Raw genomic sequence first — 24,744 nt, forward strand, 5'->3', positions numbered from 1 at the left:
TATACAGCAGGCCTACATATTGAGATGCTTGGAACAGAGCTCTCTCACCACTCACAGTACACTCTGCTTTACCACGTGTTCAGATTCCAGAACATTAAGAAAGATTTTGTAAATATTAATGTTATATTTTACTGTAGCTGTATTTTACTATAATCGTGTTTTCCTGTAACTGTTTGCCTTTCATTGACTGCTTTATGGGCTGGCTGGTCACTGTTCAGTTACTTCTATTTTCTACGATCACTCACGGATCCAATGTGTTACTCACTGGGAATGTAGTTATATAGTTTGTATAACAATACTGCAACGGTTCTTTGCAAACCACTTGTATTTGACCTAATGTTTAATAATTTACCTGTACTGCTTGTGGCACTTACATTTATCCACATCATTTCTTAGAAGATGAAGTTCTTAATCTGGTGTAGCCTGAGTAAATTTACACGCCCAAATACCAGGGTTATCTTCCTCTGCCGCACCCCTCGCTTGTGTAACAGTATAAAGCTGACAGTTTTGCTTCACATTTTACTTGGCTCTGCACACCTGGACTGCGCTGACATCCTCCTAGTTCCAGCTCCTGCTTCCAAAGTACAGGTTAGAAATCTGTTGGGTTTACAACCTAAACTTTGTAATGTTCATTTTAAAACACTATAATAATGAATTGTAATGCGTATAGTGCTGCAGACTAGCAGTTCACTTTGATCTGTAGCTGATTAAAATATGTGATTGTGGGTCTGTGGGTTCAGAAAGGAAGAGGAAAGTGGACTGAGTGTCTTTGTTAAGCAAACAAACAAAACAAAAACAAAACAATCTGAATGCATAACAAGTCTCGGTGAATTTAAGCTCCAGGTTTGGTTTGCTGTATTCTGCTACTGCTCTCAATTCTAACTATTTTCAGTATCTGTACTTGATTTTACTCCCGTATTCACAGTTTTTGTAATTGCTCTGATTTGAAATCATTCTTATCCATTTATTGCACTGACTACTTGCACTTAATGAAATTTACTCTTATAAGCAAATCTTTTTACTGTACGGTTAACTGCTGTTAGTCAAAATCGCTCTCAAACGTAATTATTTACTGTATTTCTTCTTATTTGAATTGGCTCCTTTTTATACTAACTTTATTGTATTTAAAACTGCTCTTATCTCTAATGTGATATTTTGTAACAATTGTAAGTCACCCTGGATAAGGGCGTCTGTTAAGAAATAAATTAATTAACAACAACAACAACAACAACAATAATAATAATAATAATAATAATAATAATAATAATAATACTCAGTGAACAGGCTACATTATGTTCAATTCCATTATAAGGCACTGTGGAAGGGTGATGGGTAATTCACTGACACTGGGGAGACAGAAAGGTGAACTTGAAACACCGCAAAGGTGCCCAGTTTTATTGAGGGTGGGTGCTTCCACATTTTAGCCCGCAGAGGGCGCTGTTGAGCATAGTCTGTCTACCAAGATGGCAGACAGAACCACAGCAATACCAGAGGCGGTACAAAGATCAAGTGCAGGTGAAAGGATAAAGGAAAATAAAACACAGTAATCAAACTACAAATAAAAGGTGCTGCACTCGGCAGCGTTTCCCCAACCGTCGCTACCCGCACGGCCTGGGTCTCCGTCCTACACTCGCTGCTCCCTCAGCCTGCTGTAAAACTACTTATGGGGTCTGCCCAAGGTTTATCCGCTACCACTACTTTTGTTTTATTTTCTTTTGGGATTTCTTTCCCAGGTTTTTCTTTCTCCCGACCGTTCTCGGTCCTGGACCAGAGCTTCCGCATGCTCAGTACATCTTAGAAGGGCAGAGCTGAGGGAACAGCAGAATGTTATTTTATAGTGCCAGCAGTCCCCCCAAGACCCGCCTCTCAGAGAGAGGGAAAGCCCACACACCCTCTCTCCCACCTCTCCATGTCATTGCCATGACCAACAGACGGATATTGAACAGCTGCTGCCCTCTTCCTGCAGCACTATGAATACACCAGAAGAGTCAGCATAGATCCGCTTTATTGTTTACATTTTGTGTTGCTTTTCAAATGGATAGAATATAAATATATAAGTTATTAAAGAGTGCAGTCTCGAACAGTTCAATGAACATCAATCTGCACCAGATCAATCTAAACCAGATCAATCTGCACCAGATCAATCTGCACCAGATCAGCAGTGTGGAGTAGTGGTTTGGGCTCTTGACTCTTGCCCGGAGGGTCGTGGGTTGAATCCCCGGTGGGGGACACTGCTGCTGTACCCTTGAGCAAGGTACATTACCTTGATTGCTCCAGTAAAAAACCCAACTGTATAAATGGGTAATTGTATGTAAAAATAAAGTGATATCTTGTAACAATTGTAAGTCGCCCTGGATAAGGGCGTCGGCTAAGAAATAAATAATAAGAATAATAATAATAATAATAATCAATCTGCACCAGGGATCTCCAACCCTGCTCCCGGAGAGCCTCTATCCTGCAGGTTTTCTGGGTGTCTTTAATGGCTAAAGATCTGGAACACCTGTTAATATGACTGATTAAGCCAATAATTGGTGCAATTAAGTAACTTTGAGCTCGGTTGAAACGAAAACCTGAAGACCCAGTAGCTCTCCAGGACCAGAGTTGGAGACCCTTGATCTACACCATTCAATGTCAGGGTTTAAATAAACTCAGAAAAACACCTGGTTTCAAGAAATGCTAATTACCACAGTGTGACAGGATGAACGCAGTGTGATGTAAAATAACAGACTCCAGTCCTTTTTCCAATTAAGTGCTTGGGTTTTATTTCCTGCAAACAGGTTACCAAAACGCACTAAAAAATAATAGAGACAAATAAACAATAGGGAAGCCGGGGTACACAACGATGTGTAACCCGACAAAATAAAGAGAAACGGGGGTTGCAGTCCCAAATAAACAAACAACAAAACAGTCCGTCTTCCTTTTGTAATCCGGGGGGTAATAAAACCAGCACTTCCGGGTTGTCGCTCCTCCGGCGTAATCCTGGAGCGTCCCGTTAGTGCTCTAAAATACAAAAATAGATGGGTTAGCAGGTAAGTCCACACAACAAAGACGACCCGTCTTCCAAATCCCTTCCTCTGTTTCCCTGCTCATTTCTCGCTCTCTCGCTCTCTCTCACACGCACTGTACCTTGCCAGAAGGAACAGAACCCTGGGCCACGCCCCCCTTTTGTACGCTCCATCCTGACCCCATTGGTCAGCGAGGGCAACCGCCGTCAACCAATACATGATTGCCACCGTGCTTCCCGACCGGGTCGATGACGTTGCACACTGCAGCTCCGCCCCCTTTCCAGGTGGCCGACTTCCACCTCCCCTGGGGATGTCTGCTCCTCCTCCCTAGCGCCCTCACCGGTCAGGAGGGAGATCTAAAACAAGAGTTCATTCTCTCTTTGTCACATATCCCACTGCTCAGAGTGGAGCCGAAGGAACACTCAGCCAAATCTACCATTCCCATTACTCCCCCCTCCCGGGAAAAATAATCCGCATTTTGGTGATCTTTCCCTGCACGATGTACCATATGATACATATAAGGTTGCAATGCCGAATACCACCGAGTTATTCGAGCACTGCTATCCTTCATGGTGCTTAACCATCTGAGTGGGGCGTGGTCCGTGACCAGATCAAATGAATGTCCCAGTAAGTAATATCTGAGGGAGTGGGTAGCCCATTTAATGGCCAGGCACTCTTTCTCCACAACCGAGTAATTGTGCTCCCGAGGAAGCATTTTTTTACTGATGTAGAGAATGGGGTGCTCCACCCCATTAACTTTCTGAGACAAGACCGCCCCCAAACCAACCTCTGACGCGTCGGTATGGAGGAAGAATCTCTTGCTAAAATCTGGCGATATTTGCGCAGGAGCCTGGCACAGTTTTTGTTTAATGGTCTCAAACGCTCCCTGACACTCCGCTGACCACTTAACTAAATTTGGCGCACATTTCTTAGTGAGGTCTACCAAGGGATTGACCATGGTGGCATACTCGGGGATAAAGCGGCGGTAATAACCAGCCAATCCCAATAGTGACCTCACCTGGGACTTGGTTTTGGGGACTGCCGCATCCACCAAAGACTGGACCTTGGTGGCCACGGGTTTCACCCGTCCGTTTCCCATGATAAATCCTAGGTACTGGGTCTCTAATTTAGCAAACGCACATTTCCTTAGGTTGGCTGTCAGCCGGGCCGCCCTTAGAGACTGAAAGATGGCTGTGAGTCGACTTACATGCTCTCTCCAGGTGGAGCTATATATAACCACATCGTCAATATACGCTGCTGCATACTCACGATGGGGATGTAACATTTCGTCCATCAGTCTCTGAAAGGCGGTGGGCGCACCATGTAGCCCAAACGGCATGGTTTTAAAATGGAACAGTCCGTCCGGAGTTGAAAATGCTGTTTTCTCACGTGAATTACGGGTCAAACGGATTTGCCAATATCCCTTCGTCAGGTCGAGAGTTGAGATAAACCTGGCCATCCCCAGTCGGTCAAAGAGTTTGTCGATCCGAGGCATGGGGTAGGCGTCGAACTTGGCGATAACATGGACCTTTCGAAAGTCAACACAGAAACGATTAGTGCCGTCCTTCTTAGCCACTATAACGATGGGACTGCACCACTCGCTTCTGGAAGGCTCAATGACCCCAAGTTCAAGCATCACCCTCACCTCGTTCTGGACGCCACTCCGCCGGCTTTCTGGGATCCGGTAGGGCCTCTCCCGAACAGTGATCCCTGGCGGAGTAATAACAGCATATTAGGTAAGGTTAGTTCTGCCGGGCACGTCAGAAAACACATCCCCAAATTTCCAAACTTACGCAATTCCACCTGCGGATCCAGAAGTAACTGTTCCCCCAATTCCATCTCGCCTGGGGCTATGAATAAGACCTACCTTGCCTTCCAGGGCTTTAATAAGTTGACATGGTAAATTTCCGTTTTATTACGGCGATCGGGCAGCCTAATTTCATAATTTACTAGTCCTACGGCCCGTATCACCTCATATGGCCCCTGCCATTTAGCACACAGTTTCGACTCCAATGACGGAAGAAGCAGCATTACTTTATCTCCTGGCCGAAAGGTTCGAATTTGTGGATTAGTATTGTAATGCTGCTGTTGCCGATGTTGAGCCGATCTAAGATTGTCTTGAGCCAAGCGACCAATTAAATCAAGATGATCCCGTAGTAGGAGCACATGCTGCACTACATTTTTAGAGTAGCTTTTGTGTTCTTCCCAACCTTCTCTCAACAGGTTGAGGATGCCCCATGGCTGCCAGCCATATAACAACTCAAAGGGGGAAAATCCCATTGAGCTCTGAGGCACCTCTCTCACGGCGAAGAGTAGGTAAGGAAGAAGAGTAGCCCAATGTTTCTGCTCCTGACTCACAAACCGTCTCAACATTTGCTTCAATGTTTGGTTAAAACGCTCCACTAGACCGTCCGTTTGGGGATGATAAACAGACGTCCTGATGGGACGTATCTTTAGAATTTTGTACACCTGCTGTAGCGTTTTGGACAAAAAGTTCGTTCCGTGATCAGTTAATATTTCTTTGGGATCCCTACTCTAGCCATAATCTGACTCAATTCTTTCGCAATTGCAGTGGCACTAGTGGACCGCAAAGGAACTGCTTCCGGGTACCGCGTTGCATAATCCACCATCACTAATATGTGCGTGTACCCAGAATCAGAAGGCAGCACTGGCCCAACTATGTCCATTGCAACACGTTCGAAGGGAGTGGAGACAATAGGCAGTGGGACCAAAGTGGCGGGGCGCACTCGACCCGGCGCTACTCTCTGGCATACCGGGCAGGTAGCTACATATTTCGCCACCTCGGTGTACAGCCTACCCAATAAAATCGAGCCAGTTTTCGGTCCCTCATTTTGTCAACACCAAGGTATCCTGCAAAGGGAACGTTATGCGCCAGCCTCATGACGTCTGGTCGACAGGACGGGGGAACCATCAACTGTTTGACAGGCTGTCCTGTGCCCGGGGCTAGATTTACCCTATATAGCAAGTGCCCCTCTACATCAAAGTGGGGATATAACAGCATCCCGATGCCGTCAACATCCTTACCCTCAATAGACCGAACCTGTTCCCAAGCGTGCACCAGTGTGGGGTTGTTGTTCTGCTCCCACACTAGGTCCGCGCTTGAGGCCCACACGTCCGGGATATTGACAGGGGCTGTCGTTTGGGACCATCAAACCCTTCCCCCGCCAGGCCCCAACCATGTCGGATCAATGTGCCTTCCCACTTTTCCCTCCGTCTCTCCTTGTGTGTTTTCCTAGGACGAAAAAGTGGAGAAAACAGTCCTGCATGGAAAGAAAAAATGGTGCCAATTACTTCCATTCCCCGGGGGTCTGCCGTGTCTACACATGTGGTCGAGGCTGCCAATGCTTTTACTAAATCCTTATATTGCGGCCAGTCTCGACCCAGAATAATCGGGTGTGGTAACTTTTCGGCCACCCCCACTACCAGGTGGCGCTTTATCGGACCTACCGATAGATATACTTTTAGGGTGGGGTATGTCGCCGTATCTCCATGGGTTGGTTTTTCCTACCTCTTGTGAGCTCTGTGAGGGGTGTAGCGTGAGTGGGGAACTGTGGTATAAACCTCCTATAATACCCCGCTAACCCCAGAAATGCTCAAACCTGTTTGAGTTTTGGGCCGAGGGTAACTGTGAAGGACCTCCACCTTCTTTTCTTGTGGCTTCAGCCAGCCCTGCCCCATAGTATACCCCAGTTACTGTGTTTCGGAGAAGGCTAACCTACATTTCTTTGAGTTAGCTGTCAATCCGGCCTCACGTATGGAGTCCAGTACTGCCTGAAGCTTTTGTAGGTGAGTCTGCCAGTCATCACTAAAGATCACGAAAAGCAGCAGGGGCTCTGAAGACCAGAATGCAGAACCACAAACTCAAATAAGCCGTCCGTGGTGGCAAACGCCGTTTTTTCGAAGGAGCTTGGGGACAACCGTACCTGCCAGTATCCCTTAGTTAAATCCAGGGTAGAGATATAGTGGGCGGTCCCCAACCGCTCCATTAGCTCATCCACCCGGGGCATGGGATAAGCATAAAATTTAGATACCACATTCAGTTTCCTGACTATGCAAAATCGAACTGAACCATCTGGTTTATCCACCATGACCACCGGGCTGCACCACTCACTGCGTGACTCCCGGATAACCCCCAAGTCCAGCATTTTACACACCTCATTGCGCATGACTTCCCGTCTAGCCTCTGGTAACCTAATGTACCTTTGCTGTACCTTTACTCCCGGTTCGGTCTCGATCCGGTGCTGGAAGAGGTGTGTTGACCCTGGGAGGTCTGAAAAGACTGCTCCGTTACCCTGTATCAGCCTATCCAGCTCGGCCTGCTGCTGTTTATTCAGTTGGCCGCCGGTGGCTACAGTCAGGGAACCCCCGGGTCGTGCCTCACTTCCAGGTCAGGTTGTCTGAAAAAAAAAACAGTCCCGGTCTTTCCAGGGTTTTAAAAGGTTAATATGATATATTTGATAAGGCTTATGCCTCCCTGGTTGATGTACCTTGTAATTAACTGGGCCTACCTTTTCTACAATTTCTACCGGTCCCCTCCATTGTGCCAGAAACTTATAGGGATTGGATGGGATGAGCACCAATACCCTGTCGCCCACCTGAAATTCACGAGCGCGGGCTCCTTTGTTATATTGACGCTGTTGTGCTCCCTGCACTTCCTGGAGATTGCTGGACACCAGATCTGCCATCTCTGCTAGCCTACCCCGCAGTAAGGTTATATCTTCAGGAACCGCTTGTCCCCTAGTTGGATCCGCCTCCCATGCTTCACGTAGCACATCCAGAAGTCCTCTGGGCTGTTGCCCAAACACAAGCTCGAATGGGCTAAACCCAGTGGACGCCTGTGGAACTTCGCAATAGGCAAACATGAGGTAAGGTAGAAAGACATCCCATTCCAGCGATTGGTTAACAGTGACCCTCCGTAACATCTGCTTCAACGTTTGGTTAAAACGTTCCACCAACCCATCAGTTTGTGGGTGGTAAACGGAAGTGCGTAAACTTTTAACCTTCAGGAGGGCACAGAGCTTTTTAAACACCAGAGACATAAAAGGGGTGCCCTGGTCGGTCAGGACCTCCTTGGGTAACCCCACCCTACAAAAAATATGTAACAAGGACTGTGCTATAACTTTGGCCGAGGTGTTCCGTAACGGTACCACCTCGGGGTAGTGTGTGGAATAGTCTACCATGACCAACACATGCTTAAAACCAGACTTAGTTTTAGGAAGGGGCCCTATTAGATCTATCCCAATCCTCTCAAATGGGACCTCTATGATCGGCATGGGGATTAGCGGGGCTTTAGGCGGTTTCTTGCCGGTCACACGCTGACACTCGGGGCATGCCACGCAAAAGTCAGCCACATCACGCCACACCCCTAACCAGTAAAACCTGTGCAGAATCCTAGCCCTCGTTTTATCTGTTCCCAAATGTCCCCCAAGTAAGTGTACATGTGCCAGGTTTAATACAGTTTTCCGCAGATTTCTCCCGTCCTTCCCTTTCTGAGACCTAGTTTTCTTTTCGCCAGTAGGTGGCATTATAACCTCATTATGGAAAGAAAAAAGCTCCCTCTCTGGTTCAGGATTCTGAAGTGAGGTGGTTGGTTGGAGATCATCCATTTCTACCTCTTGACTTGGGCTTGAGGTAGAATGTTGGGGCACCTCCACCTGCCCCAGTAACCCTGCCCCTACCCTAACCAACTCTAAAAACTGCGGACAGTTCTTTCCTATAATCATTGCAACTGGTAGGCTAGGAACTACGCCAACTTTCACTAAAAAATTTTGGCCTGCTATCTCTACCCTGATTACTACTGTGGGGTAAGGCTTAATGTTACCATGGATACATCGGATATACACATCCTTACTCTCCTGCGTATACCTCTCCAAGGGTACTAGGTCCCTTGTGACTAATGTTTCTGAACTACCAGAGTCTATCAAAGCAACCACATCTTGACCCTCCACCCGCACTGAAACAATTAAGGGATCAGTACTCACCGGGCTGGTTTGGAGACAGGGGATGCTTTTTCTGGAGATTTCTTCCTGCACTGTCTGGTGATATGTCCGGTAGTGCCGCATCTAAAACACCTGATGGCTTCCCTGTAGTCTGAGGTAGCGACAGGTTGACCCTGCTTTCCCAGATATTGCCTTCGAGGTCTCTGCGGCTCTCTCTGGAGATCACCTCGGGGTGACTCTTTCGGGGTCAGGTTGGAGGGCTGCTTGGGTGCCGTGGTCACTCTTCCCTTGGACTGGCTGATCCGGCTGTACCAAAGCCTGCACAGCGGTATAGTGTTCCAATGTGGCCATGGTGGCATCTAAAGTACTGGGGTCTGCTTCACCCACTCGTTCCCTTGCTACAGCGGGAAGGCTCCGGACAATCTTATCCATCAGCAGTAAATCAACAACCCGTCCCGCTGGGTTGAGTTCTGGGTGAAGCCACTTCTTTGCCAGGTGTAGCAGGTCAAACAACTGGGAGCGACCAGGACATTCAGGGTAGTAATGCCACTCATAAAACCGCCAGGCTCAGACCACCATGGTCACCCCCAGTCTGGCCAGGATCTCCGTCTTCAGCTTGGGATAGTCGCAAGCAGCTTCTCGGTCCAGATCAAAATAGGCTTTCTGCGCCTCCCCACAGAGGAACGGAGCTAGGATGGTTGCCCACTCCGCTTTTGGCCAGCTCTCTCGTTCAGCGGTACGCTCAAAAACCGTCAGGTAGCTTTCCATATCATCTTCTGGTGTCATTTTAGTTAGCACCTGGTTAGGTCCAGTAGGTCGATAAGACCCTATTTACTTCAGAATAATGTCCTGGAATTGTAGCTGCTGTTGCTGCATGGCTGCTAACAAATGATCTACAGTAGTGGCTAGTTCCCCTGGCCCTACTACTGCTGGGCCGACTGCTCCCTCTGTCCCCGGGATGTCTTTCCATGACATTGGGGTTAACGGGGAACATGCTGGCTGGCTGGCTGGTTGGCTTGATTCTCTGTGTGACATGCCCCACTTCTGGCACCACTTGTGGGCGTGTGGGTGCACACAGACGAAGCAGACAGTAATTTCCAATCCAAGTTTGTTTATTAAACTTCACAAAAGTAAAAAAAAAATAAACTCGCTTACTTCACAAAAGAAAATAGCATCCTGGTTGCGAGATGAGATGTAAACAAAATAAACAGTTCAAACAGGATTTGTTTAACAAAAAAACAACAATGTAAACTAACTGGACAGTTAACCACATCCAGTTGAATTAATTGGTTCCTGGGTTTTACCAGGTTGTTTGTTGGCTTCAGCTCGTCTCCAGCATGTGAAAACCAGCAGTGTCTCTTTCCTCGTTGCTGTATTCCCTTCCAACAGCACCAGCCCAGGAAAGAAGATTTCAGTCGCAAAGGCAGTTTGTAAGCTTCTGTTTTATATTCCCATTCAGTCTTGGTTGTAGATAAGCTCACACTGCTCACTGGTTGGAAGCCAACCTTGACTGGATGTGATGGCTTTCTTTTAAAGGGTGCTGATTCTCTGGTAATTGTACGGTTACAGGCTACAGGTGAGGGGCAATTAAGGCTAATGCGAATTAACCATGTTACAACCTTGATCCCCTACCTAACCTCACCTGCAGCTTGTTTACCCGTTAACTCCTTGACGTCATGGCAGGCAAATATGCTGACCACAGGTCTATCATTGTGTTATCTGCAACACCTGTGGGCTTGTTCCTAGCCTGCCATGAACGCCTCCTGCTGGTGAACCTGTGAGCTGGCTCACAAAACGTATCATGATTCTTTGATCTGGAATTGTGTTCACATTTTCATTTTCTGTGATTTTGTTTTGAAATCTCTGTTTATAATATTTGATTAAATCCATTAGACCTGAGTGTTGCGTTTCTGTTGTGCATCAGTGTGTATATATATATATATATATATATATATATATATATATATATATATATATATATATATATACAGACGTGCTCAAATTTGTTAGTACCCCTCCACAAAAAACGAAGAATGCACAATTTTCTCTGAAATAACTTGAAACTGACAAAAGTAATTGGCATCCACCATTGTTTATTCCATATTTAATAGAAATCAGACTTTGCTTTTGATTTTTTATTCAACATTATATTGTAAATAAGAAAACAAATGAAAATGGCATGGACAAAAATGATGAGACCGCTAACCTAATATTTTGTTGCACAACCTTTAGAGGCAATCACTGCAATCAAACGTTTTCTGTAGCTCTCAATGAGACTTCTGCACCTGTTAACAGGTAGTTTGGCACACTCTTCCTGAGCAAACTGCTCCAGCTGTCTCAGGTTTGATGGGTGCCTTCCCCAGACTGCAAGATTCAGCTCTTTCCATAGATGTTCGATAAGATTCAGATCAGGACTCATAGAAGGCCACTTTAGAATAGTTCAATGTTTTGTTCTTATCCATTCTTGGGTGCTTTTAGCTGTGTGTTTTGGGTCATTATCCTGTTGGAGGACCCATGACCTGCGACTGAGACAGAGCTTTCTGACACTGGGCAGTACATTTAGCTCCAGAATGCCTTGATAGTCTTGAGATTTCATTGTGCCCTGCACAGATTCAAGGCACCCTGTGTCAGGCGCAGCAAAGCAGCCCCAAAACATAACTGAGCCTCCTCCATGTTTCACTGTAGGTATGGTGTTCTTTTCTTTGAAAGCTTAATTTTTTCGTCTGTGAACATAGAGCTAATGTGATTTGCCAAAAAGCTCCAGTTTTGACTCATCTGTCCAAAGGACATTCTCCCAGAAGGATTGTGGCTTGTCAACATGCATTTTAGCAAATTCCAGTCCGGCTTTTTTATGTTTTTCTGTCAAAAGTGGGTCTTCTTCCATGGAGCCCACTTTCACTCAAAAAGTGACGGATGGTGCGATCAGAAACTGACGTACCTTCACCTTGGAGTTCAGCTTGTATCTCTTTGAAAGTTATCCTTGGTTCTTTTTCTACCATTTGCACTATCCTTCTGTTCACTCTGGGGTCGATTTTCCTCTTGCGGCCACGCCCAGGGAAGTTGGCTACAGTTCCATGGACCTTAAACTTCTTAAATAATATTTGCAACTGTTGTCACAGGAACATCAAGCTGCTTGGAGATGGTCTTGTAGCCTTTACCTTTACCATGCTTGTCTATTATTTTCTTTCTGATCTCCTCAGACAACTCTCTCCTTTGCTTTCTCTGGTCCATGTTCAGTGTGGTGCACACAATGATACCAAACAGCACAGTGACTACTTTTCTCCATTTAAATAGGCTGAATGACTGATTACAAGATTGGAGACATGTGTGATACTAATTAAAGAAACTATTTAGTTTGAAATATCACTATAATCCAATTATTTATTATCTTTTCTAAGGGGTACCAACAAATGTGTCCAGGCCATTTTAGAATATCTTTGTAGAATAAACAATAATTCATCTCTTTTCACAGCTTCTTTGCTTTATTCTATGACATATCAAAGGCATGCAAGTATACATGATAAAATAGCTTTTAATTTCATCACTTTTCAGGAGGAATGAAGCATTATTTCAATGAGCTGTAAGGGTACCAACAAATTTGAGCACGTCTGTATATATATATATATATATATATATATATATATATATATATATATATATATATATATATATATATATACACACTGATGCACAAAAGAAACGCAACACATATTTCTCAGTCAGCCTTGGTCTATCAAAACTGCAGTATACTGTGATACAGCACAATTAAGCAGGTTGGTGATTCCCAGTCCTTACATAAAATATGCCTTTACCATTAACAGAATGCATTATGCTACATGTATTATTTTACTGAACTAATATGAAATCACGGAAACATCATAACTTATAACTAGGCTTGTATTTTCTATTTTTTTTTTTACCAAATCGATGATTAATAGCGACGTTTATTTTTGAAAGAATTTACCGTTTTTTCCGATCTTTATTTTTCAATTCAAGCAGAGCATGAGTGAAATCGACCTTTATGCTTAAACGGTGAGTCATATAGCATTCGTTTGTGCTATGTTTGTACCGGTTTGTGCCGTTGAAACGAACGTTTTTGCAATTATTTTTTTCTGAGATATTAACTGTATTTTTAGGGTAGTGATGTCAGTATCGTTTGTGCTATGTTTGTGCCGGTTTGTGCCGTTCAAACAAACGTTTTTGCTATTATTGTTAATGAGATATTAGCAATATATTTTAAGGCGAGTGACGTCACTGAGCCCCCTTAAAATAACGGAATTCAACCAAACTTGTCCCATTCGTTTGTGCCGTTGAATCTAACGTTAGTGCAACTATGGTTTTTAATGATTACTTTGTAGGGGAGTTATATTGTCAACAACACACGAGAAATACATATGCATGTATGTGTTTGTTTGTACAGATGTTGGTATACCACCGCAAAATAGAATAGGCTACTTGATGCATTTCATCATACAGAATTATCCCAAAATGCAACAAAACAAGCTTTGGTGTGGTGAAATGTATTCTAAAATGAATCGCTAATTTGGAAACACGTCAGAATGTGATAAGTATTTCAATACTGCATCCCATCTAGCCTATTGCTCATTGTACCTGCCTTTTAGTTTGCAGTTGTGTTAAAAAGTCAAATCATCTATTGCTTTTGCTCTGCTGCTGCTAATAATGACCTTTACGGACAAATAATTGAAAGAGCGCCACTGTGATGATTTATTTAGTTGCAGGAAACCACGCAACTGTACGAGCATAAAGTTTATTAAAAATGAAGTGATTGGTAATGGCTGCGATTACAACAGAAACAAAAATAGTCAAACCTCTGTCTCGTTGCCAAACGTTTGTTTATTTATTTATTTATTTATTTTTAATCGAATTGATATCATCATCATGGGGAAAATATGCTCTTCTTCTTCTTCTTCTTCTTCTTCTTCTTCTTCTTCTTCTTCTTCTTATTATTATTATTACAGAAAAAATAAGTATTTGAATAAAAACGTTTGGCACATAACTCTCAGCCACAGGCAATTGTTTATGTTTGCCAATCTAAATACTCTAACTTTATATTTTCAGTTTTTATCTATTTCCTCTGCATTTTATAAACATGTCCCTTTTCAATAAATACAATTTATTTTCTGCTATATGCATACATTCAATTAAACCTTGAAAGTGCTGAAAACATTCCTTTATTTATTACACACTGTTCAATAATATGCATTTTCAATTGGCATTTAACTTTCAATGTGACATGGTTCCATTAATCGGCTGCCTTTATACTAATATAGATGGTAAAGGAATACTGCAGCTACCGGCATCAGCTCTAACCGAGGAGTTTAAGTGCACCAAGGTCAGACTGGAAATGACATTAGTAGAGTCACGCGACAAATGTGTAAGGGAGGCAGCACCTGTGCTGAAAACTGGAAGAAAGTGGGTGGCAAAGAAAGCTGTGGAGGACGCAAAGGCTGCCCTTCGAATTGGTGATATCATGGGGCAAGTTCAGCATGGAAGAGGGGGTCTTGGTCTCAGTTCAGCTCCTCCTACATGGCACAAGGCAGCCCCAGCTCAATGGAGGAAGATGGTAGTCAACAAGGTGCAAAAGCAGGAGGAGAGGATGAGGTGTATAAAGGCCATTTCCCAGGCCAAGCAGGGAGAACGGATGAGATGGGAGAGTGTGGAACAACGCAAGATTGGCTGGCAAGACCTATGGTCAATGGAACAGAGCAGGATCAATTTCCTCATCAAGTCAACATATGATGTTCTCCCATCACCACAGAATCTAAACCTCTGGGTAGGAGAGAATCCCTCATGTCCTTTGTGTTCATCACCTGCAACATTAAGGCACATTTTGACAGGATGTAAGGTGGCTCTTAGCCAAGGATGGTTTATTTGGTGCCATGACCATGTGCTGCAATGTTTGGCCTTAGCATTGGAAGACAAGCGTAACATGACCAATAAGTTGCCACCTGTTCCATCAAAACATTACACACAAAAGACAACATTCCTCCGCCCAGGAGAGCAACCACCAAGAAAAGGTGTTAAAACCAATCCTCACCCAGGACAACTGGAAGCTGCTAGAGACTGGAAAATGCTGGCAGATGTTGGTCAACGGCTTATTTTTCCACCTGAGATTGCCACCACTAACCTTCGACCAGATATTGTCTTGTGGTCTGGATCAACACACCTTGTTCACCTGGTAGAGTGGTACTGCAATGGGAGGATGCTGTAGATGAGGCGTATGAGAGGAAGAAACTGTGGTACGCTCAACTAGCCACTGAAGCGGAACAGCAAGGATGGAAAATCTGGGTTTACCCAGTGGAGGTGGGTTGTCGAGGATTTGTGGCACACTCTACAACCCGGTTTCTCAGAGATGTCGGATTTGGTGGCCAAGAGTTGAAGAACTTATCTGAAGCAGCAGAGAGGAGCAGCAACTGACTGTGGTTGAGACGGATAGATACTGGCTGGGGATCTCAAGCACAATAGAAAGAAAGAAACGCTGATGTATGGGTAAGTAAGCTGGGCTGAGTTGAATGGGTGACGGAGGGGGTGATGCTGGGACACCAGAATCGCCGTCGAGCCCTCTTGAGGTGTCGTGGGCTAGTCGACGAAACACAGAGGATGGAAGGTGCCCACTTGAAGACCCCAGAGATGTACCCTACTTTCCTCAATCCAGACAGTTGTCATGCTGATGCACTGGGGAGACAGCACTGTGGTTGATCCCCGGAGCCAGCATCGCAGCTGTTGTGTGTGCTGATGCGCTAAGGAGGCAAAATAAGCTGATCCCTGGAGCCAGCATTACACTTCAGCCATCCACACCTGACAGAAGGATATCTTCATCATCATATGGAAGGAAGCGCAAATGGATGGAGATACCTAATGTGAACTAATGTGACCTATGGATCACGTTAGTTTACTGCAAAGCTACGACTTAGTTGGTGCTTATCCTGGCGAGAGCCGAGTTCAAATCAGCATGAAGTTTTAACATCTACTCTTGTGTAATTGAAATCAAAACAATAAATAAGGAATTCCCAGAAGGGGCAGACCTTTGAGTAATGCATTAAACACCTGTGAAAATGTGGTGCAGAGGCAGCCGAAGCAATCAAGTGCACACATTGAAAGTTAATCGAACTGTCCACCCTAACTAGTGAATACTAGGAGTTATAATATAGTGTACATGTTACATTTTATCATTTAATAAAAAGGGCTTCTGTTTTAATATTTGGTAGGTGTAGGTGTTCAACAGTTACAAAAGTAACTGAAAAATAGTACATTTTCTTACAGAATAAAACATACATTGTAAAACTGAGTTTTCATCTTCATGTCCTTCAGCCACGTGTTTGTGCTGCTGCTTGGTTCTTGCAGTAATTCAGATGAAAAGTGCCAAGTATTAAACAACACTTTATACACAATACAATGACAGAAACAGTACCTTCTGTAGTAGGACAAGCATTACAAAGGTTTATAAAGCCATACTAAAAAAGTACTACAGTACCACAGAAGTAGGCAATTTTCATAGCACTAGGAAAATTATTCTGAAAATTATTTTATGAAAAATAGTGTGGTGACGGTGACGGAGATGGACATTTTGCAAACGATAACCCATGATATACTATGTAAAATGTCCGCCCCTGCCACTGCCGCCACCGATTCTGAGGCAAAATAAGCTGATCCCTGGAGCCAGCATTACACTTCAGCCATCAACACCAGCCAGAAGGATATCTACATCATCAGATGGAAGGAAATGCAAATGGATGGAGACACGATGAATCACATTAGATTACTGTAAAGCTACGTCTTAGTTGGTGCTTATCTTGGCAAGAGCCGAGTTCAAATCAGCATGAAGTTTTAACATCTACTCTCATGTAATGGAAATCATAATATATAAGTGTGGCAAAGTGCCCCGCCCCTGTGTGCATTTGTGTGTTCTGTGTATGTATGTATGCGTGCGTATGTTAATGTTGGTGTATAGATTGGTACACGGGATATAAACGGGTCTGTGTTTCACGTGTATTTAGAAAGTGTATATTTGTATTTAGGCACGGGATTGCACATCACGCACGTGCATTTAAAATATAATGTGTGGCACGGGGTTGCACGTAATGAATTCACGTGCTGGGATTCAAGTGAATAATTAATTAGTAATTGAATCCCAGCACAAACAGTATAAATAGATGCACGTTTAGTCACTCGTGGTTAGGTGTTCGGTGAGTGGAGAACGGGATTGGAGACGGAGGTGAAGTAAAATAATAATAATAGTAAAAGTAATAGTTAACGTGTTTTCACTCACCGTGTTTGTTCGTCTGTCTGTCCTGCACCGTCTGTTTAGTGTTTAGTCGTTTTGTATGTCTGTTTATTTTGACGCAAGTGCTGTGTCCTGTTTTGTGCTGTTTACAACCCTTTTATTTGTTAATAAACGCTGAGTGCAGCCATTGCACTCAGCTCATCACAACCACTGTCTTTGTTTGAATTCCTTTCTGGTCTGACGCAACCCACTCTGGCCGTCTTTGTGACACGTGGTGTCAGAAGTGGGATAGCCACGCCTCCAAGCGTCAGACCAGGAGTGGTCTGGATTACAAAAAAAAAAAAAAAAAAAAAAAAAAAGAAATATATATATATATAAAGGATTACAAATATTGTTTTTGGGGGGAAAAAAAAAGAAGAAAAAAAGTCAAATGGCAGAAGACGCCATCAAACTGCGGGGCTGGTTCCTGGAGAATGCTGGGCTGGAGGCCCATTCTCTGCCCATAGTCGTCCGGGCCCTGTGGATGATGGACAGTGAGAGATGGGAGGCCTATCAGGAGGAACACACCCCAAACACCTTGGAGGAAGGTGTGGAGTTTGTCCTCAGCTACCTGGAGGCAACCATAAATGGAACAGCAGCCCAGGTAGCAGGACCACCAGCAGAGGAGTACCTGCTGTCCCCATCTCCACCAGCAGAGGGTGAGTACCTGCTGTCCCCATCTCCACCAGCAGAGGGTGAATGCCTGCTGGTTTTGCCTTCACAGCCCAAGCGGGAGGCAGAGACGGATAAAGAGGTGAAGGACAGGGAGGAGGAGTGCCGCCTAAGGACCAGGTATCCACGGCGATGTAACAAGCCATCGCCGGGGTGCCTCCTCTGCGACCAGGATCACCTGTTCGCCCACTGTCCCTTCCGCAGTTATGGGGAGGAGCCTGAGCGTCCACAGCCCAAGCGGGAGGAGCCTGAGCGTCCACAGCCCAAATGGGAGGAGCCTGAACGTCCTACACCTGAGTGGAAGGAGCCCGAACATCCTACGCCTGAGTGGGAGGAGCCCGAACATCCTACGCCTGAGTGGGAGGAGCCCGAACGTCCTACGCCTGAGTGGGAGGAGCCCGAACGTCCTACGCCTGAGTGGGGGGAGCCCGAATGTCCACAGCCCAAGAGGGGGGAGTCGGTGCATCCACAGCCCAAAAGGGAGGAGTCGGTGCGTCCACAGCCCAAAAGGGAGGAGTCGGTGCGTCCACAGCCCAAAAGGGAGGAGTCGGTGCGTCCACAGCCCAAAGGGAGGCAAGGTGGGGCTTCCACAGCCCTGGGACCCAAGCCACCAGCAGAGGGAAAATGCCTGCTGGTTCAGCCCCAAGAGCCAGAAGGGGAGGGGTTACAGGCTCAACCCCCTGAAAATTTTTGGGGGGGAGAAGGGCAGGATGCTGGTGTCCCCCAGCAGCCTCTATTCATGCTGCTGAAGGCAGCACGGCGCGCACATGCCCAGCCGCCACAGCAGAGGGAGCCAGCACCGCCAGGAGCAGAGGAGCTGGAGCTGCCTCTGCCTCCACCACCACCAGGAGCAGAGGAGCTGGAGCTGCCTCTGCCTCCACCACCACCAGGAGCAGAGGAAATGGAGCTGCCTCTGCCTCCACCACCGCCAGGAGCAGAGGAGCTGGAGCTGCCTCTGCCTCCACCACCGCCAGGAGCAGAGGAGCTGGAGCTGCCTCTGCTGCCCGTACCTCCGCAGGGAGTACGGTGGCCGGAGCCCCAGAAAGGGGAGCTGCCGGCCACGAAGAAGGGGGAGGAGGTCTGGAGACCACTTTCCCCAGCAGCAGTTTCGCTGCAGGAGTTCTTGTGGCCGGAGCCCCACAGGAGGGAGCTGCCGGCTACGAAGAAGGGGGAGGTCGGGGGACCACCCGCCCCCGCAGCTTTTTCGCTGCAGGACGGGACCAGCATGCTGTCAGCCGTGCCACTACCGGCAGGGGAGCTGACAGCATTTCCAGCCATGGGCCCACTGAAGCCTCCCTTCCCAGCCCGAGACTTTGGCCTGGACTGCTGGGTATTTAAGGGGGGAGGTGGCCGTTGAGGCCATGTGTGCTGCGCACAAGGGGGGGTATATGTGGCAAAGTGCCCCGCCCCTGTGTGCATTTGTGTGTTCTGTGTATGTATGTATGCGTGCGTATGTTAATGTTGGTGTATAGATTGGTACACGGGATATAAACGGGTCTGTGTTTCACGTATATTTAGAAAGTGTATATTTGTATTTAGGCACGGGATTGCACATCACGCACGTGCATTTAAAATATAATGTGTGGCACGGGGTTGCACGTAATGAATTCACGTGCTGGGATTCAAGTGAATAATTAATTAGTAATTGAATCCCAGCACAACAGTATAAATAGATGCACGTTTAGTCACTCGTGGTTGGGTGTTCGGTGAGTGGAGAACGGGATTGGAGACGGAGGTGAAGTAAAATAATAATAATAGTAAAAGTAATAGTTAACGTGTTTTCACTCACCGTGTTTGTTCGTCTGTCTGTCCTGCACCGTCTGTTTAGTGTTTAGTCGTTTTGTATGTCTGTTTATTTTGGCGCAAGTGCCGTGTCCTGTTTTGTGCTGTTTACAACCCTTTTATTTGTTAATAAACGCTGAGTGCAGCCATTGCACTCAGCTCATCACAACCACTGTCTTTGTTTGAATTCCTTTCTGGTCTGACGCAACCCACTCTGGCCGTCTTTGTGACAATAAGCTAATAAATTTGCATTTGTTTGAATTTTAGCACGAGTGATACAGCGTGAAGATGGCAGTGTCAGCAGCTATAGCTGGAGCCTCGTTGCTAGGAGTAACAGCAGAGCAAATCTCCAGAAATATACAGACAAACAGAAATGTTACTATTTCAATTCAAAACAACTGTGATTTCTCTCTAACAAACCCAAGGTAAGTGATCATAATCCTACTTTTTGTTGACACCGAAGGCTGTTTGGCATTTTATTTTTTTAATTTCACTGAAGAATTATTTTTATAATAATACAGAATTTTAAAAAAGCTGTTCTGCAGGGAAGCCAAATTGTTTTATTTGTCCTATAATTACACAGAATAAATAACATTGCTTGCTTTGAAAATGAAATCGGTCTATTCTTGGTAATGCATTCATTTGATACACAGTGGGATATATGCATGGAATCTTTAGAAATTAACAATTCTAGCTCAGAAGTACACAAACATGATACAAAACCAAACACTAACAAACCAGAAAAACAACATTAAACCTATACTATATCTGCACTGTAAGCTTTTGCTTAAGAAGTTCTGTTAGCAAATTGGATAAACTGAGGGTTCCTCTCTGTTGGAACTTAAGAACATGCACGAGTGAGAGGAAGCTATTCAGCACATATACAGGCGTCCAGTTCCTAGTAGCTAGTTGACTTTGTCGAATTGGGTATTGAAGGATCCAAGTGATTCAGCATCAAAAACATGACCACCAGTACAGGGAACCTGGATTATGAGCTGCGCTTCAGAGTATTCGTTAGTGTTAACTTTGTCAACTCCTTTTAAGATTTTATAGACTTCTTCCCATCTTCTAATTCCTCTAAACCATGATGGGATTAGTCTGCTTCTCTTCACTGAACTCTCTCCAGGGCCACAGTGTCCCTCAGGTACTGTGGTGACCAGAACTGGACACAGTCCTCTAAGTGAAAGCTCACTAGTGCATTATACAACCAAATCATAACCTCCTTTGATTTAGTCATTAGTCACATTTTGTAAAGCTGTCAACTACAATAATATCGATGTAGAGAAAATCTAAAGACTTCAGCTTTTTGAGTGATGTATTGGATTAGCAAATAACTGAATTTATAATGATGTGGGAGCAGACAAAGTTACGCACCTGTATTAATTTTCCCTATTGCCAGCATGCTCTGTACACAGGTACCATTTTTATAGGACTATTAAAGCACTTTGCATTTTGTTTTACTGAGTTTCATCACAATCAGGCCCATATAGTAGATTTAATTCAATCCTGCTAGATTAGCCAGCTGCAGTTTCATTTTTATTGCATTATTTAAAATAAATATGCTATATATTGAAACACATACATGTACTGCAACACAAAGACTGTGTTCTCTTAGACATGGCTGTATTGGGCTCTGCATTGCTTCAGTCTCTCAGGCTCCTGCTTGATTTGATAGGATGATATGCAAACTGTGAATCTACAAACCAATCCTGAATCGTTCTGTCCATCTATCCAATAGAATTGTGGATTGCATCTGTCCCCAGATCCTACAGCACTTCATCAATCAGTTCTCTGTTAAACCTGTAATCGAATGGCCCACCAGTACCTACAGTGCCGTGAAAAAGTATTTGCCCCCTGTCTGATTTTCTGCATTTTTGCACATTTTCCACATTGTATTTGGTCAGATTTTTTGTGGGTTGTAGTCGTATATAGAGGGAGTCTGAGAGAAAGAATGACACCAAAGTTTGGTGTTTCTTTCATTTGTTTGGTGTGCAAGGTAATCAAACATGCAATCTTAAGGTGTGAAAAAGTTATTGCCCCCCCTAGTTAACTCAACCCAATTAAAGGGATAATAAGGGTCAGCTGTTTGAGTACTTTGGTTAACAACCAGGCCTGATTAGGGCCAGCCCTGCCCAATATAAATCTGACTAACTTACCATCAGAGTGAAGTTGTTGATGCCTATCAGTCTGGAATGGGTTACAAAGCCATTTCTAAGGCTCTGGGGCTCCACCAAACCACAGTCAGAGCCATATTGTCCAAATTGAAAAAGTTTGGGACAGTAGTGAATCTTCCCAGGAGTGGCCGTCCTGCCAAAATCTCTCCAAGAGCAAGGCGTAAAATCGTCCAGGAAGTCATAAAGAACCCTAGAACAATATCCAGGGATTTGCAGGCCTCTCTCGCCTCGGCTGAGGTCAAGGTTCATGACTCCACCATCAGATAGACACTGGGCAAAAATGGGATTCATGGCAGAGTAGCAAGGCGGAAACCATTGCTCACTAAGAAGAACATGAATGCTCGTCTCAAGTTTGCCAAAAAGCACCTGGATGAGTTCTGGAACAATGTTCTATGGACAGATGAGTCAAAAGTGGAACTTTTTGGCTGACATGGGCCCCGTTATGTCTGGCGAAAACCAAACACTGCATTCCACAGTAAGAACCTCATACCAACGGTCAAGCATTGTGGTGGTAGTGTCATGGTTTGGGGATGCTTTGCTGCAGTTATTGCTGCTAAAGGTGGTGTAACCAGTTATTGAGTCTAAGGGGGTGATTACTTTTTCACACGGGGGCATTGGGTGTTTGTGGCAAAGTGGTTAGTAAGGGGAACAGGTGTAGCGGTGATGCGATGCAGGAGTGAACAGGCAGACAACGGTATACAGTGGAAAAATAGTGCTTTATTTATAATCCAGGTCTGGTGACCGTCAACTAATAAACCCCCGACTATACACACCAATGTGTAAAGCACGGGGATAACAAAACAGGGCACAGTCCCGAACAAAAAGGAACACACGGTCACCAGTCCTGGGTGAGTGCAGTCGTGCTGGTGCTTAGTGCAAACACAAGTATTTCGTGACGGTTAGTGCAGTGGTGCTCCGGATTGTGCTGACCCTCGGCGACAGCTCCGGAGATGTGCTCTAACTGTCTGGTGAAGTAAAACATAAACAATTACAACACAGACAAACACAACACAAAAACACGTAACACGTATCTCTCTTTTCTTTATTATTGAGAGCTCCTCTCTCAGTCCTTCTCTCTCTCTCTCGAGCTTTACCCAAACAAAGGAAAAGAACAGCGTTACCCTGGCCCCTATATGTAATCCCGCATGATATCTAGGTAAACGGTTGCAGCTGCCTTATTACTTGCAGCTGCCCCTCGTTTACCTGTCAAATCAATACGGTCTTACAACAGAGTCTCGCTTCCTTCCAGGCTGACCCACTTCCCGGCCCCGGAAACGAACTGTCAGGCCAGCCCTTCCAGGTACTTCTCCTCCATTTCTTTAGCGCCCTCACAGGTCAGGAGGAAGATTTATCACCAGAACTCATTGTATTTCTGTCACAGTGTTGCATAACTTTCTCTCTTTTATCTAATATTCAGTTTTGGTTGAAGATCTAATAACATTCAGTGTTAAAAATATGCAAAAATGCTGAAAATCAGACATCAAACAATTTTTCACAGCACTGTATGTTATGGGCGGGCATTGCTGCAACATACCTTGGAAATGTTGTTACAGTTTTAGTCCAATCAAATTGAATCAGTCATATTTAATACAAGGTCACTCACAGTAACAAGGCAGTTAATATTTAGTCAATGGTACCCATAATATTCCAGCAGCTTTATGCATACATTGCTTAAATAACTTTTTAAAAAGTGCTATTTATAACAAATTAAAGTTAAAAAAAGAAAAATCAGGTAACTAATAGGCATCCAGCAAAATCCAATCATTGCTTGTATCTTTGCTGGCACAGTGAGGACAGAAGTGTGCAGTTACTGTAAACAGCTTGGCCCATTCTTCCTGCCCATTCAGAAATGACTGTTACAGAATGTACCTTTGTTACGAGCTCAGGGTTCCCCAGTAAACAGGGACAGGTACACAGGTACTCTAGCAGTACAGGTCTTTGCTTGCTAGATACAGTTCCCTCGTATGATCATTGTAATGCTGTTCTTTTTTTCATCAGGATTTACACGTTCAGTGGATATAACGTAGATCCTCCTCAGCCAACCATCAAAGAAAAAACCACAGCCGTGTGTTCCTTCAGCAAAACCAGTGATACAGCATGTGGAAGTGTGGGTGTCTTAACCTACGATGTCATCAAGAACAATGATCCTGTCGAATGCATTGCCATGATGTTTTCTGTACCATATGATTACAATTTGTATGAAAACTGGTTCGCTATAGGGGCCATTAGTGTAGGAACGTCCTGTGATCATGCCTTATACAATCAAATGTATAACGAGGGGGGGAAGGGTTTCATCAGAAAACAAGCAACAGCTGGGCTCATAGAGTTTACTGGGGAAGCTGTTGAAATAAAAGCCACAATGTCTCCCGCCGGCAGGTCAGTAATGAAGGTTGAAGTGTGGAACAAACGTACACGTGATTGAGACATACTGTGCTTGCTTTTCAATGCCCTGATATTTGCATGCATGAAATCATTCTTCTCACCTATTGCAAAAAAAGTCATATAGTGAGCACTAGATGTGTTTTACTTTTTATACTGTATAAAAGCATTTTCAACATGTATAACAAACTATGGATTGTGTTGATGCTGTTGATATAAATGAACACTGTACTGTACGTACACTTCTAACCTATATGTTCACTTTTAGCCTGTATGTACACTTATAACATGTCCTTTATTGGACAACTTGAGGTGAGGTGGTATGTGTTTTTTTTTAGTAAACTCAGTAAAAGGCATTTTTCTTCCAAAGAGATGAACTCACTAAAATAACAATTGTACAATGCAAATGAATTTTCTACTTAGCTGCTAAGCCTATTTTCATGCAGTTCTTAGTTATTAAAGCTTGTATTAATAAAGCAATGTGTTTG

At 44.6% G+C, this 24,744-nt stretch overlaps 1 protein-coding gene across 2 annotated transcripts; it reads left to right on the plus strand.

The window, feature by feature from the left end:
• Positions 1-495: 495 nt before the first annotated feature.
• On the plus strand, positions 496-24,724 carry LOC117395267 (DELTA-stichotoxin-Hcr4a-like). 2 transcript variants are annotated; one of them, XM_059006383.1, is made up of 4 exons: positions 496-588; positions 19,971-20,128; positions 23,127-23,177; positions 23,876-24,724. In XM_059006383.1, the coding sequence occupies exons 2-4, from the start codon at positions 19,992-19,994 to the stop codon at positions 24,297-24,299; spliced, it is 612 nt and encodes a 203-aa protein (XP_058862366.1). In that variant the 5' UTR covers positions 496-588; positions 19,971-19,991; the 3' UTR covers positions 24,300-24,724. The 2 variants fall into 2 exon arrangements, with proteins under 2 accessions (XP_058862366.1, XP_034771958.1); XM_034916067.2 differs by lacking the exon at positions 23,127-23,177.
• The last annotated feature ends 20 nt before the right edge of the window (positions 24,725-24,744 follow it).

The sequence above is a fragment of the Acipenser ruthenus genome, chromosome 32, assembly GCF_902713425.1.
Source record: "Acipenser ruthenus chromosome 32, fAciRut3.2 maternal haplotype, whole genome shotgun sequence".
Taxonomy (NCBI): Eukaryota; Metazoa; Chordata; class Actinopteri; order Acipenseriformes; family Acipenseridae; genus Acipenser; species Acipenser ruthenus.

Excerpts from the sequence above, each read along its gene's own strand:
- LOC117395267 (XM_059006383.1), top strand. The coding sequence starts at position 19,992 with ATGGCAGTGTCAGCAGCTATAGCTGGAGCCTCGTTGCTAGGAGTAACA. Across the intron at positions 20,129-23,126 it reads TTCTCTCTAACAAACCCAAG|GCTGACCCACTTCCCGGCCC; the intron begins GTAAGTGATCAT and ends GCTTCCTTCCAG. Across the intron at positions 23,178-23,875 it reads TGTCAGGCCAGCCCTTCCAG|GATTTACACGTTCAGTGGAT; the intron begins GTACTTCTCCTC and ends TTTTTTCATCAG.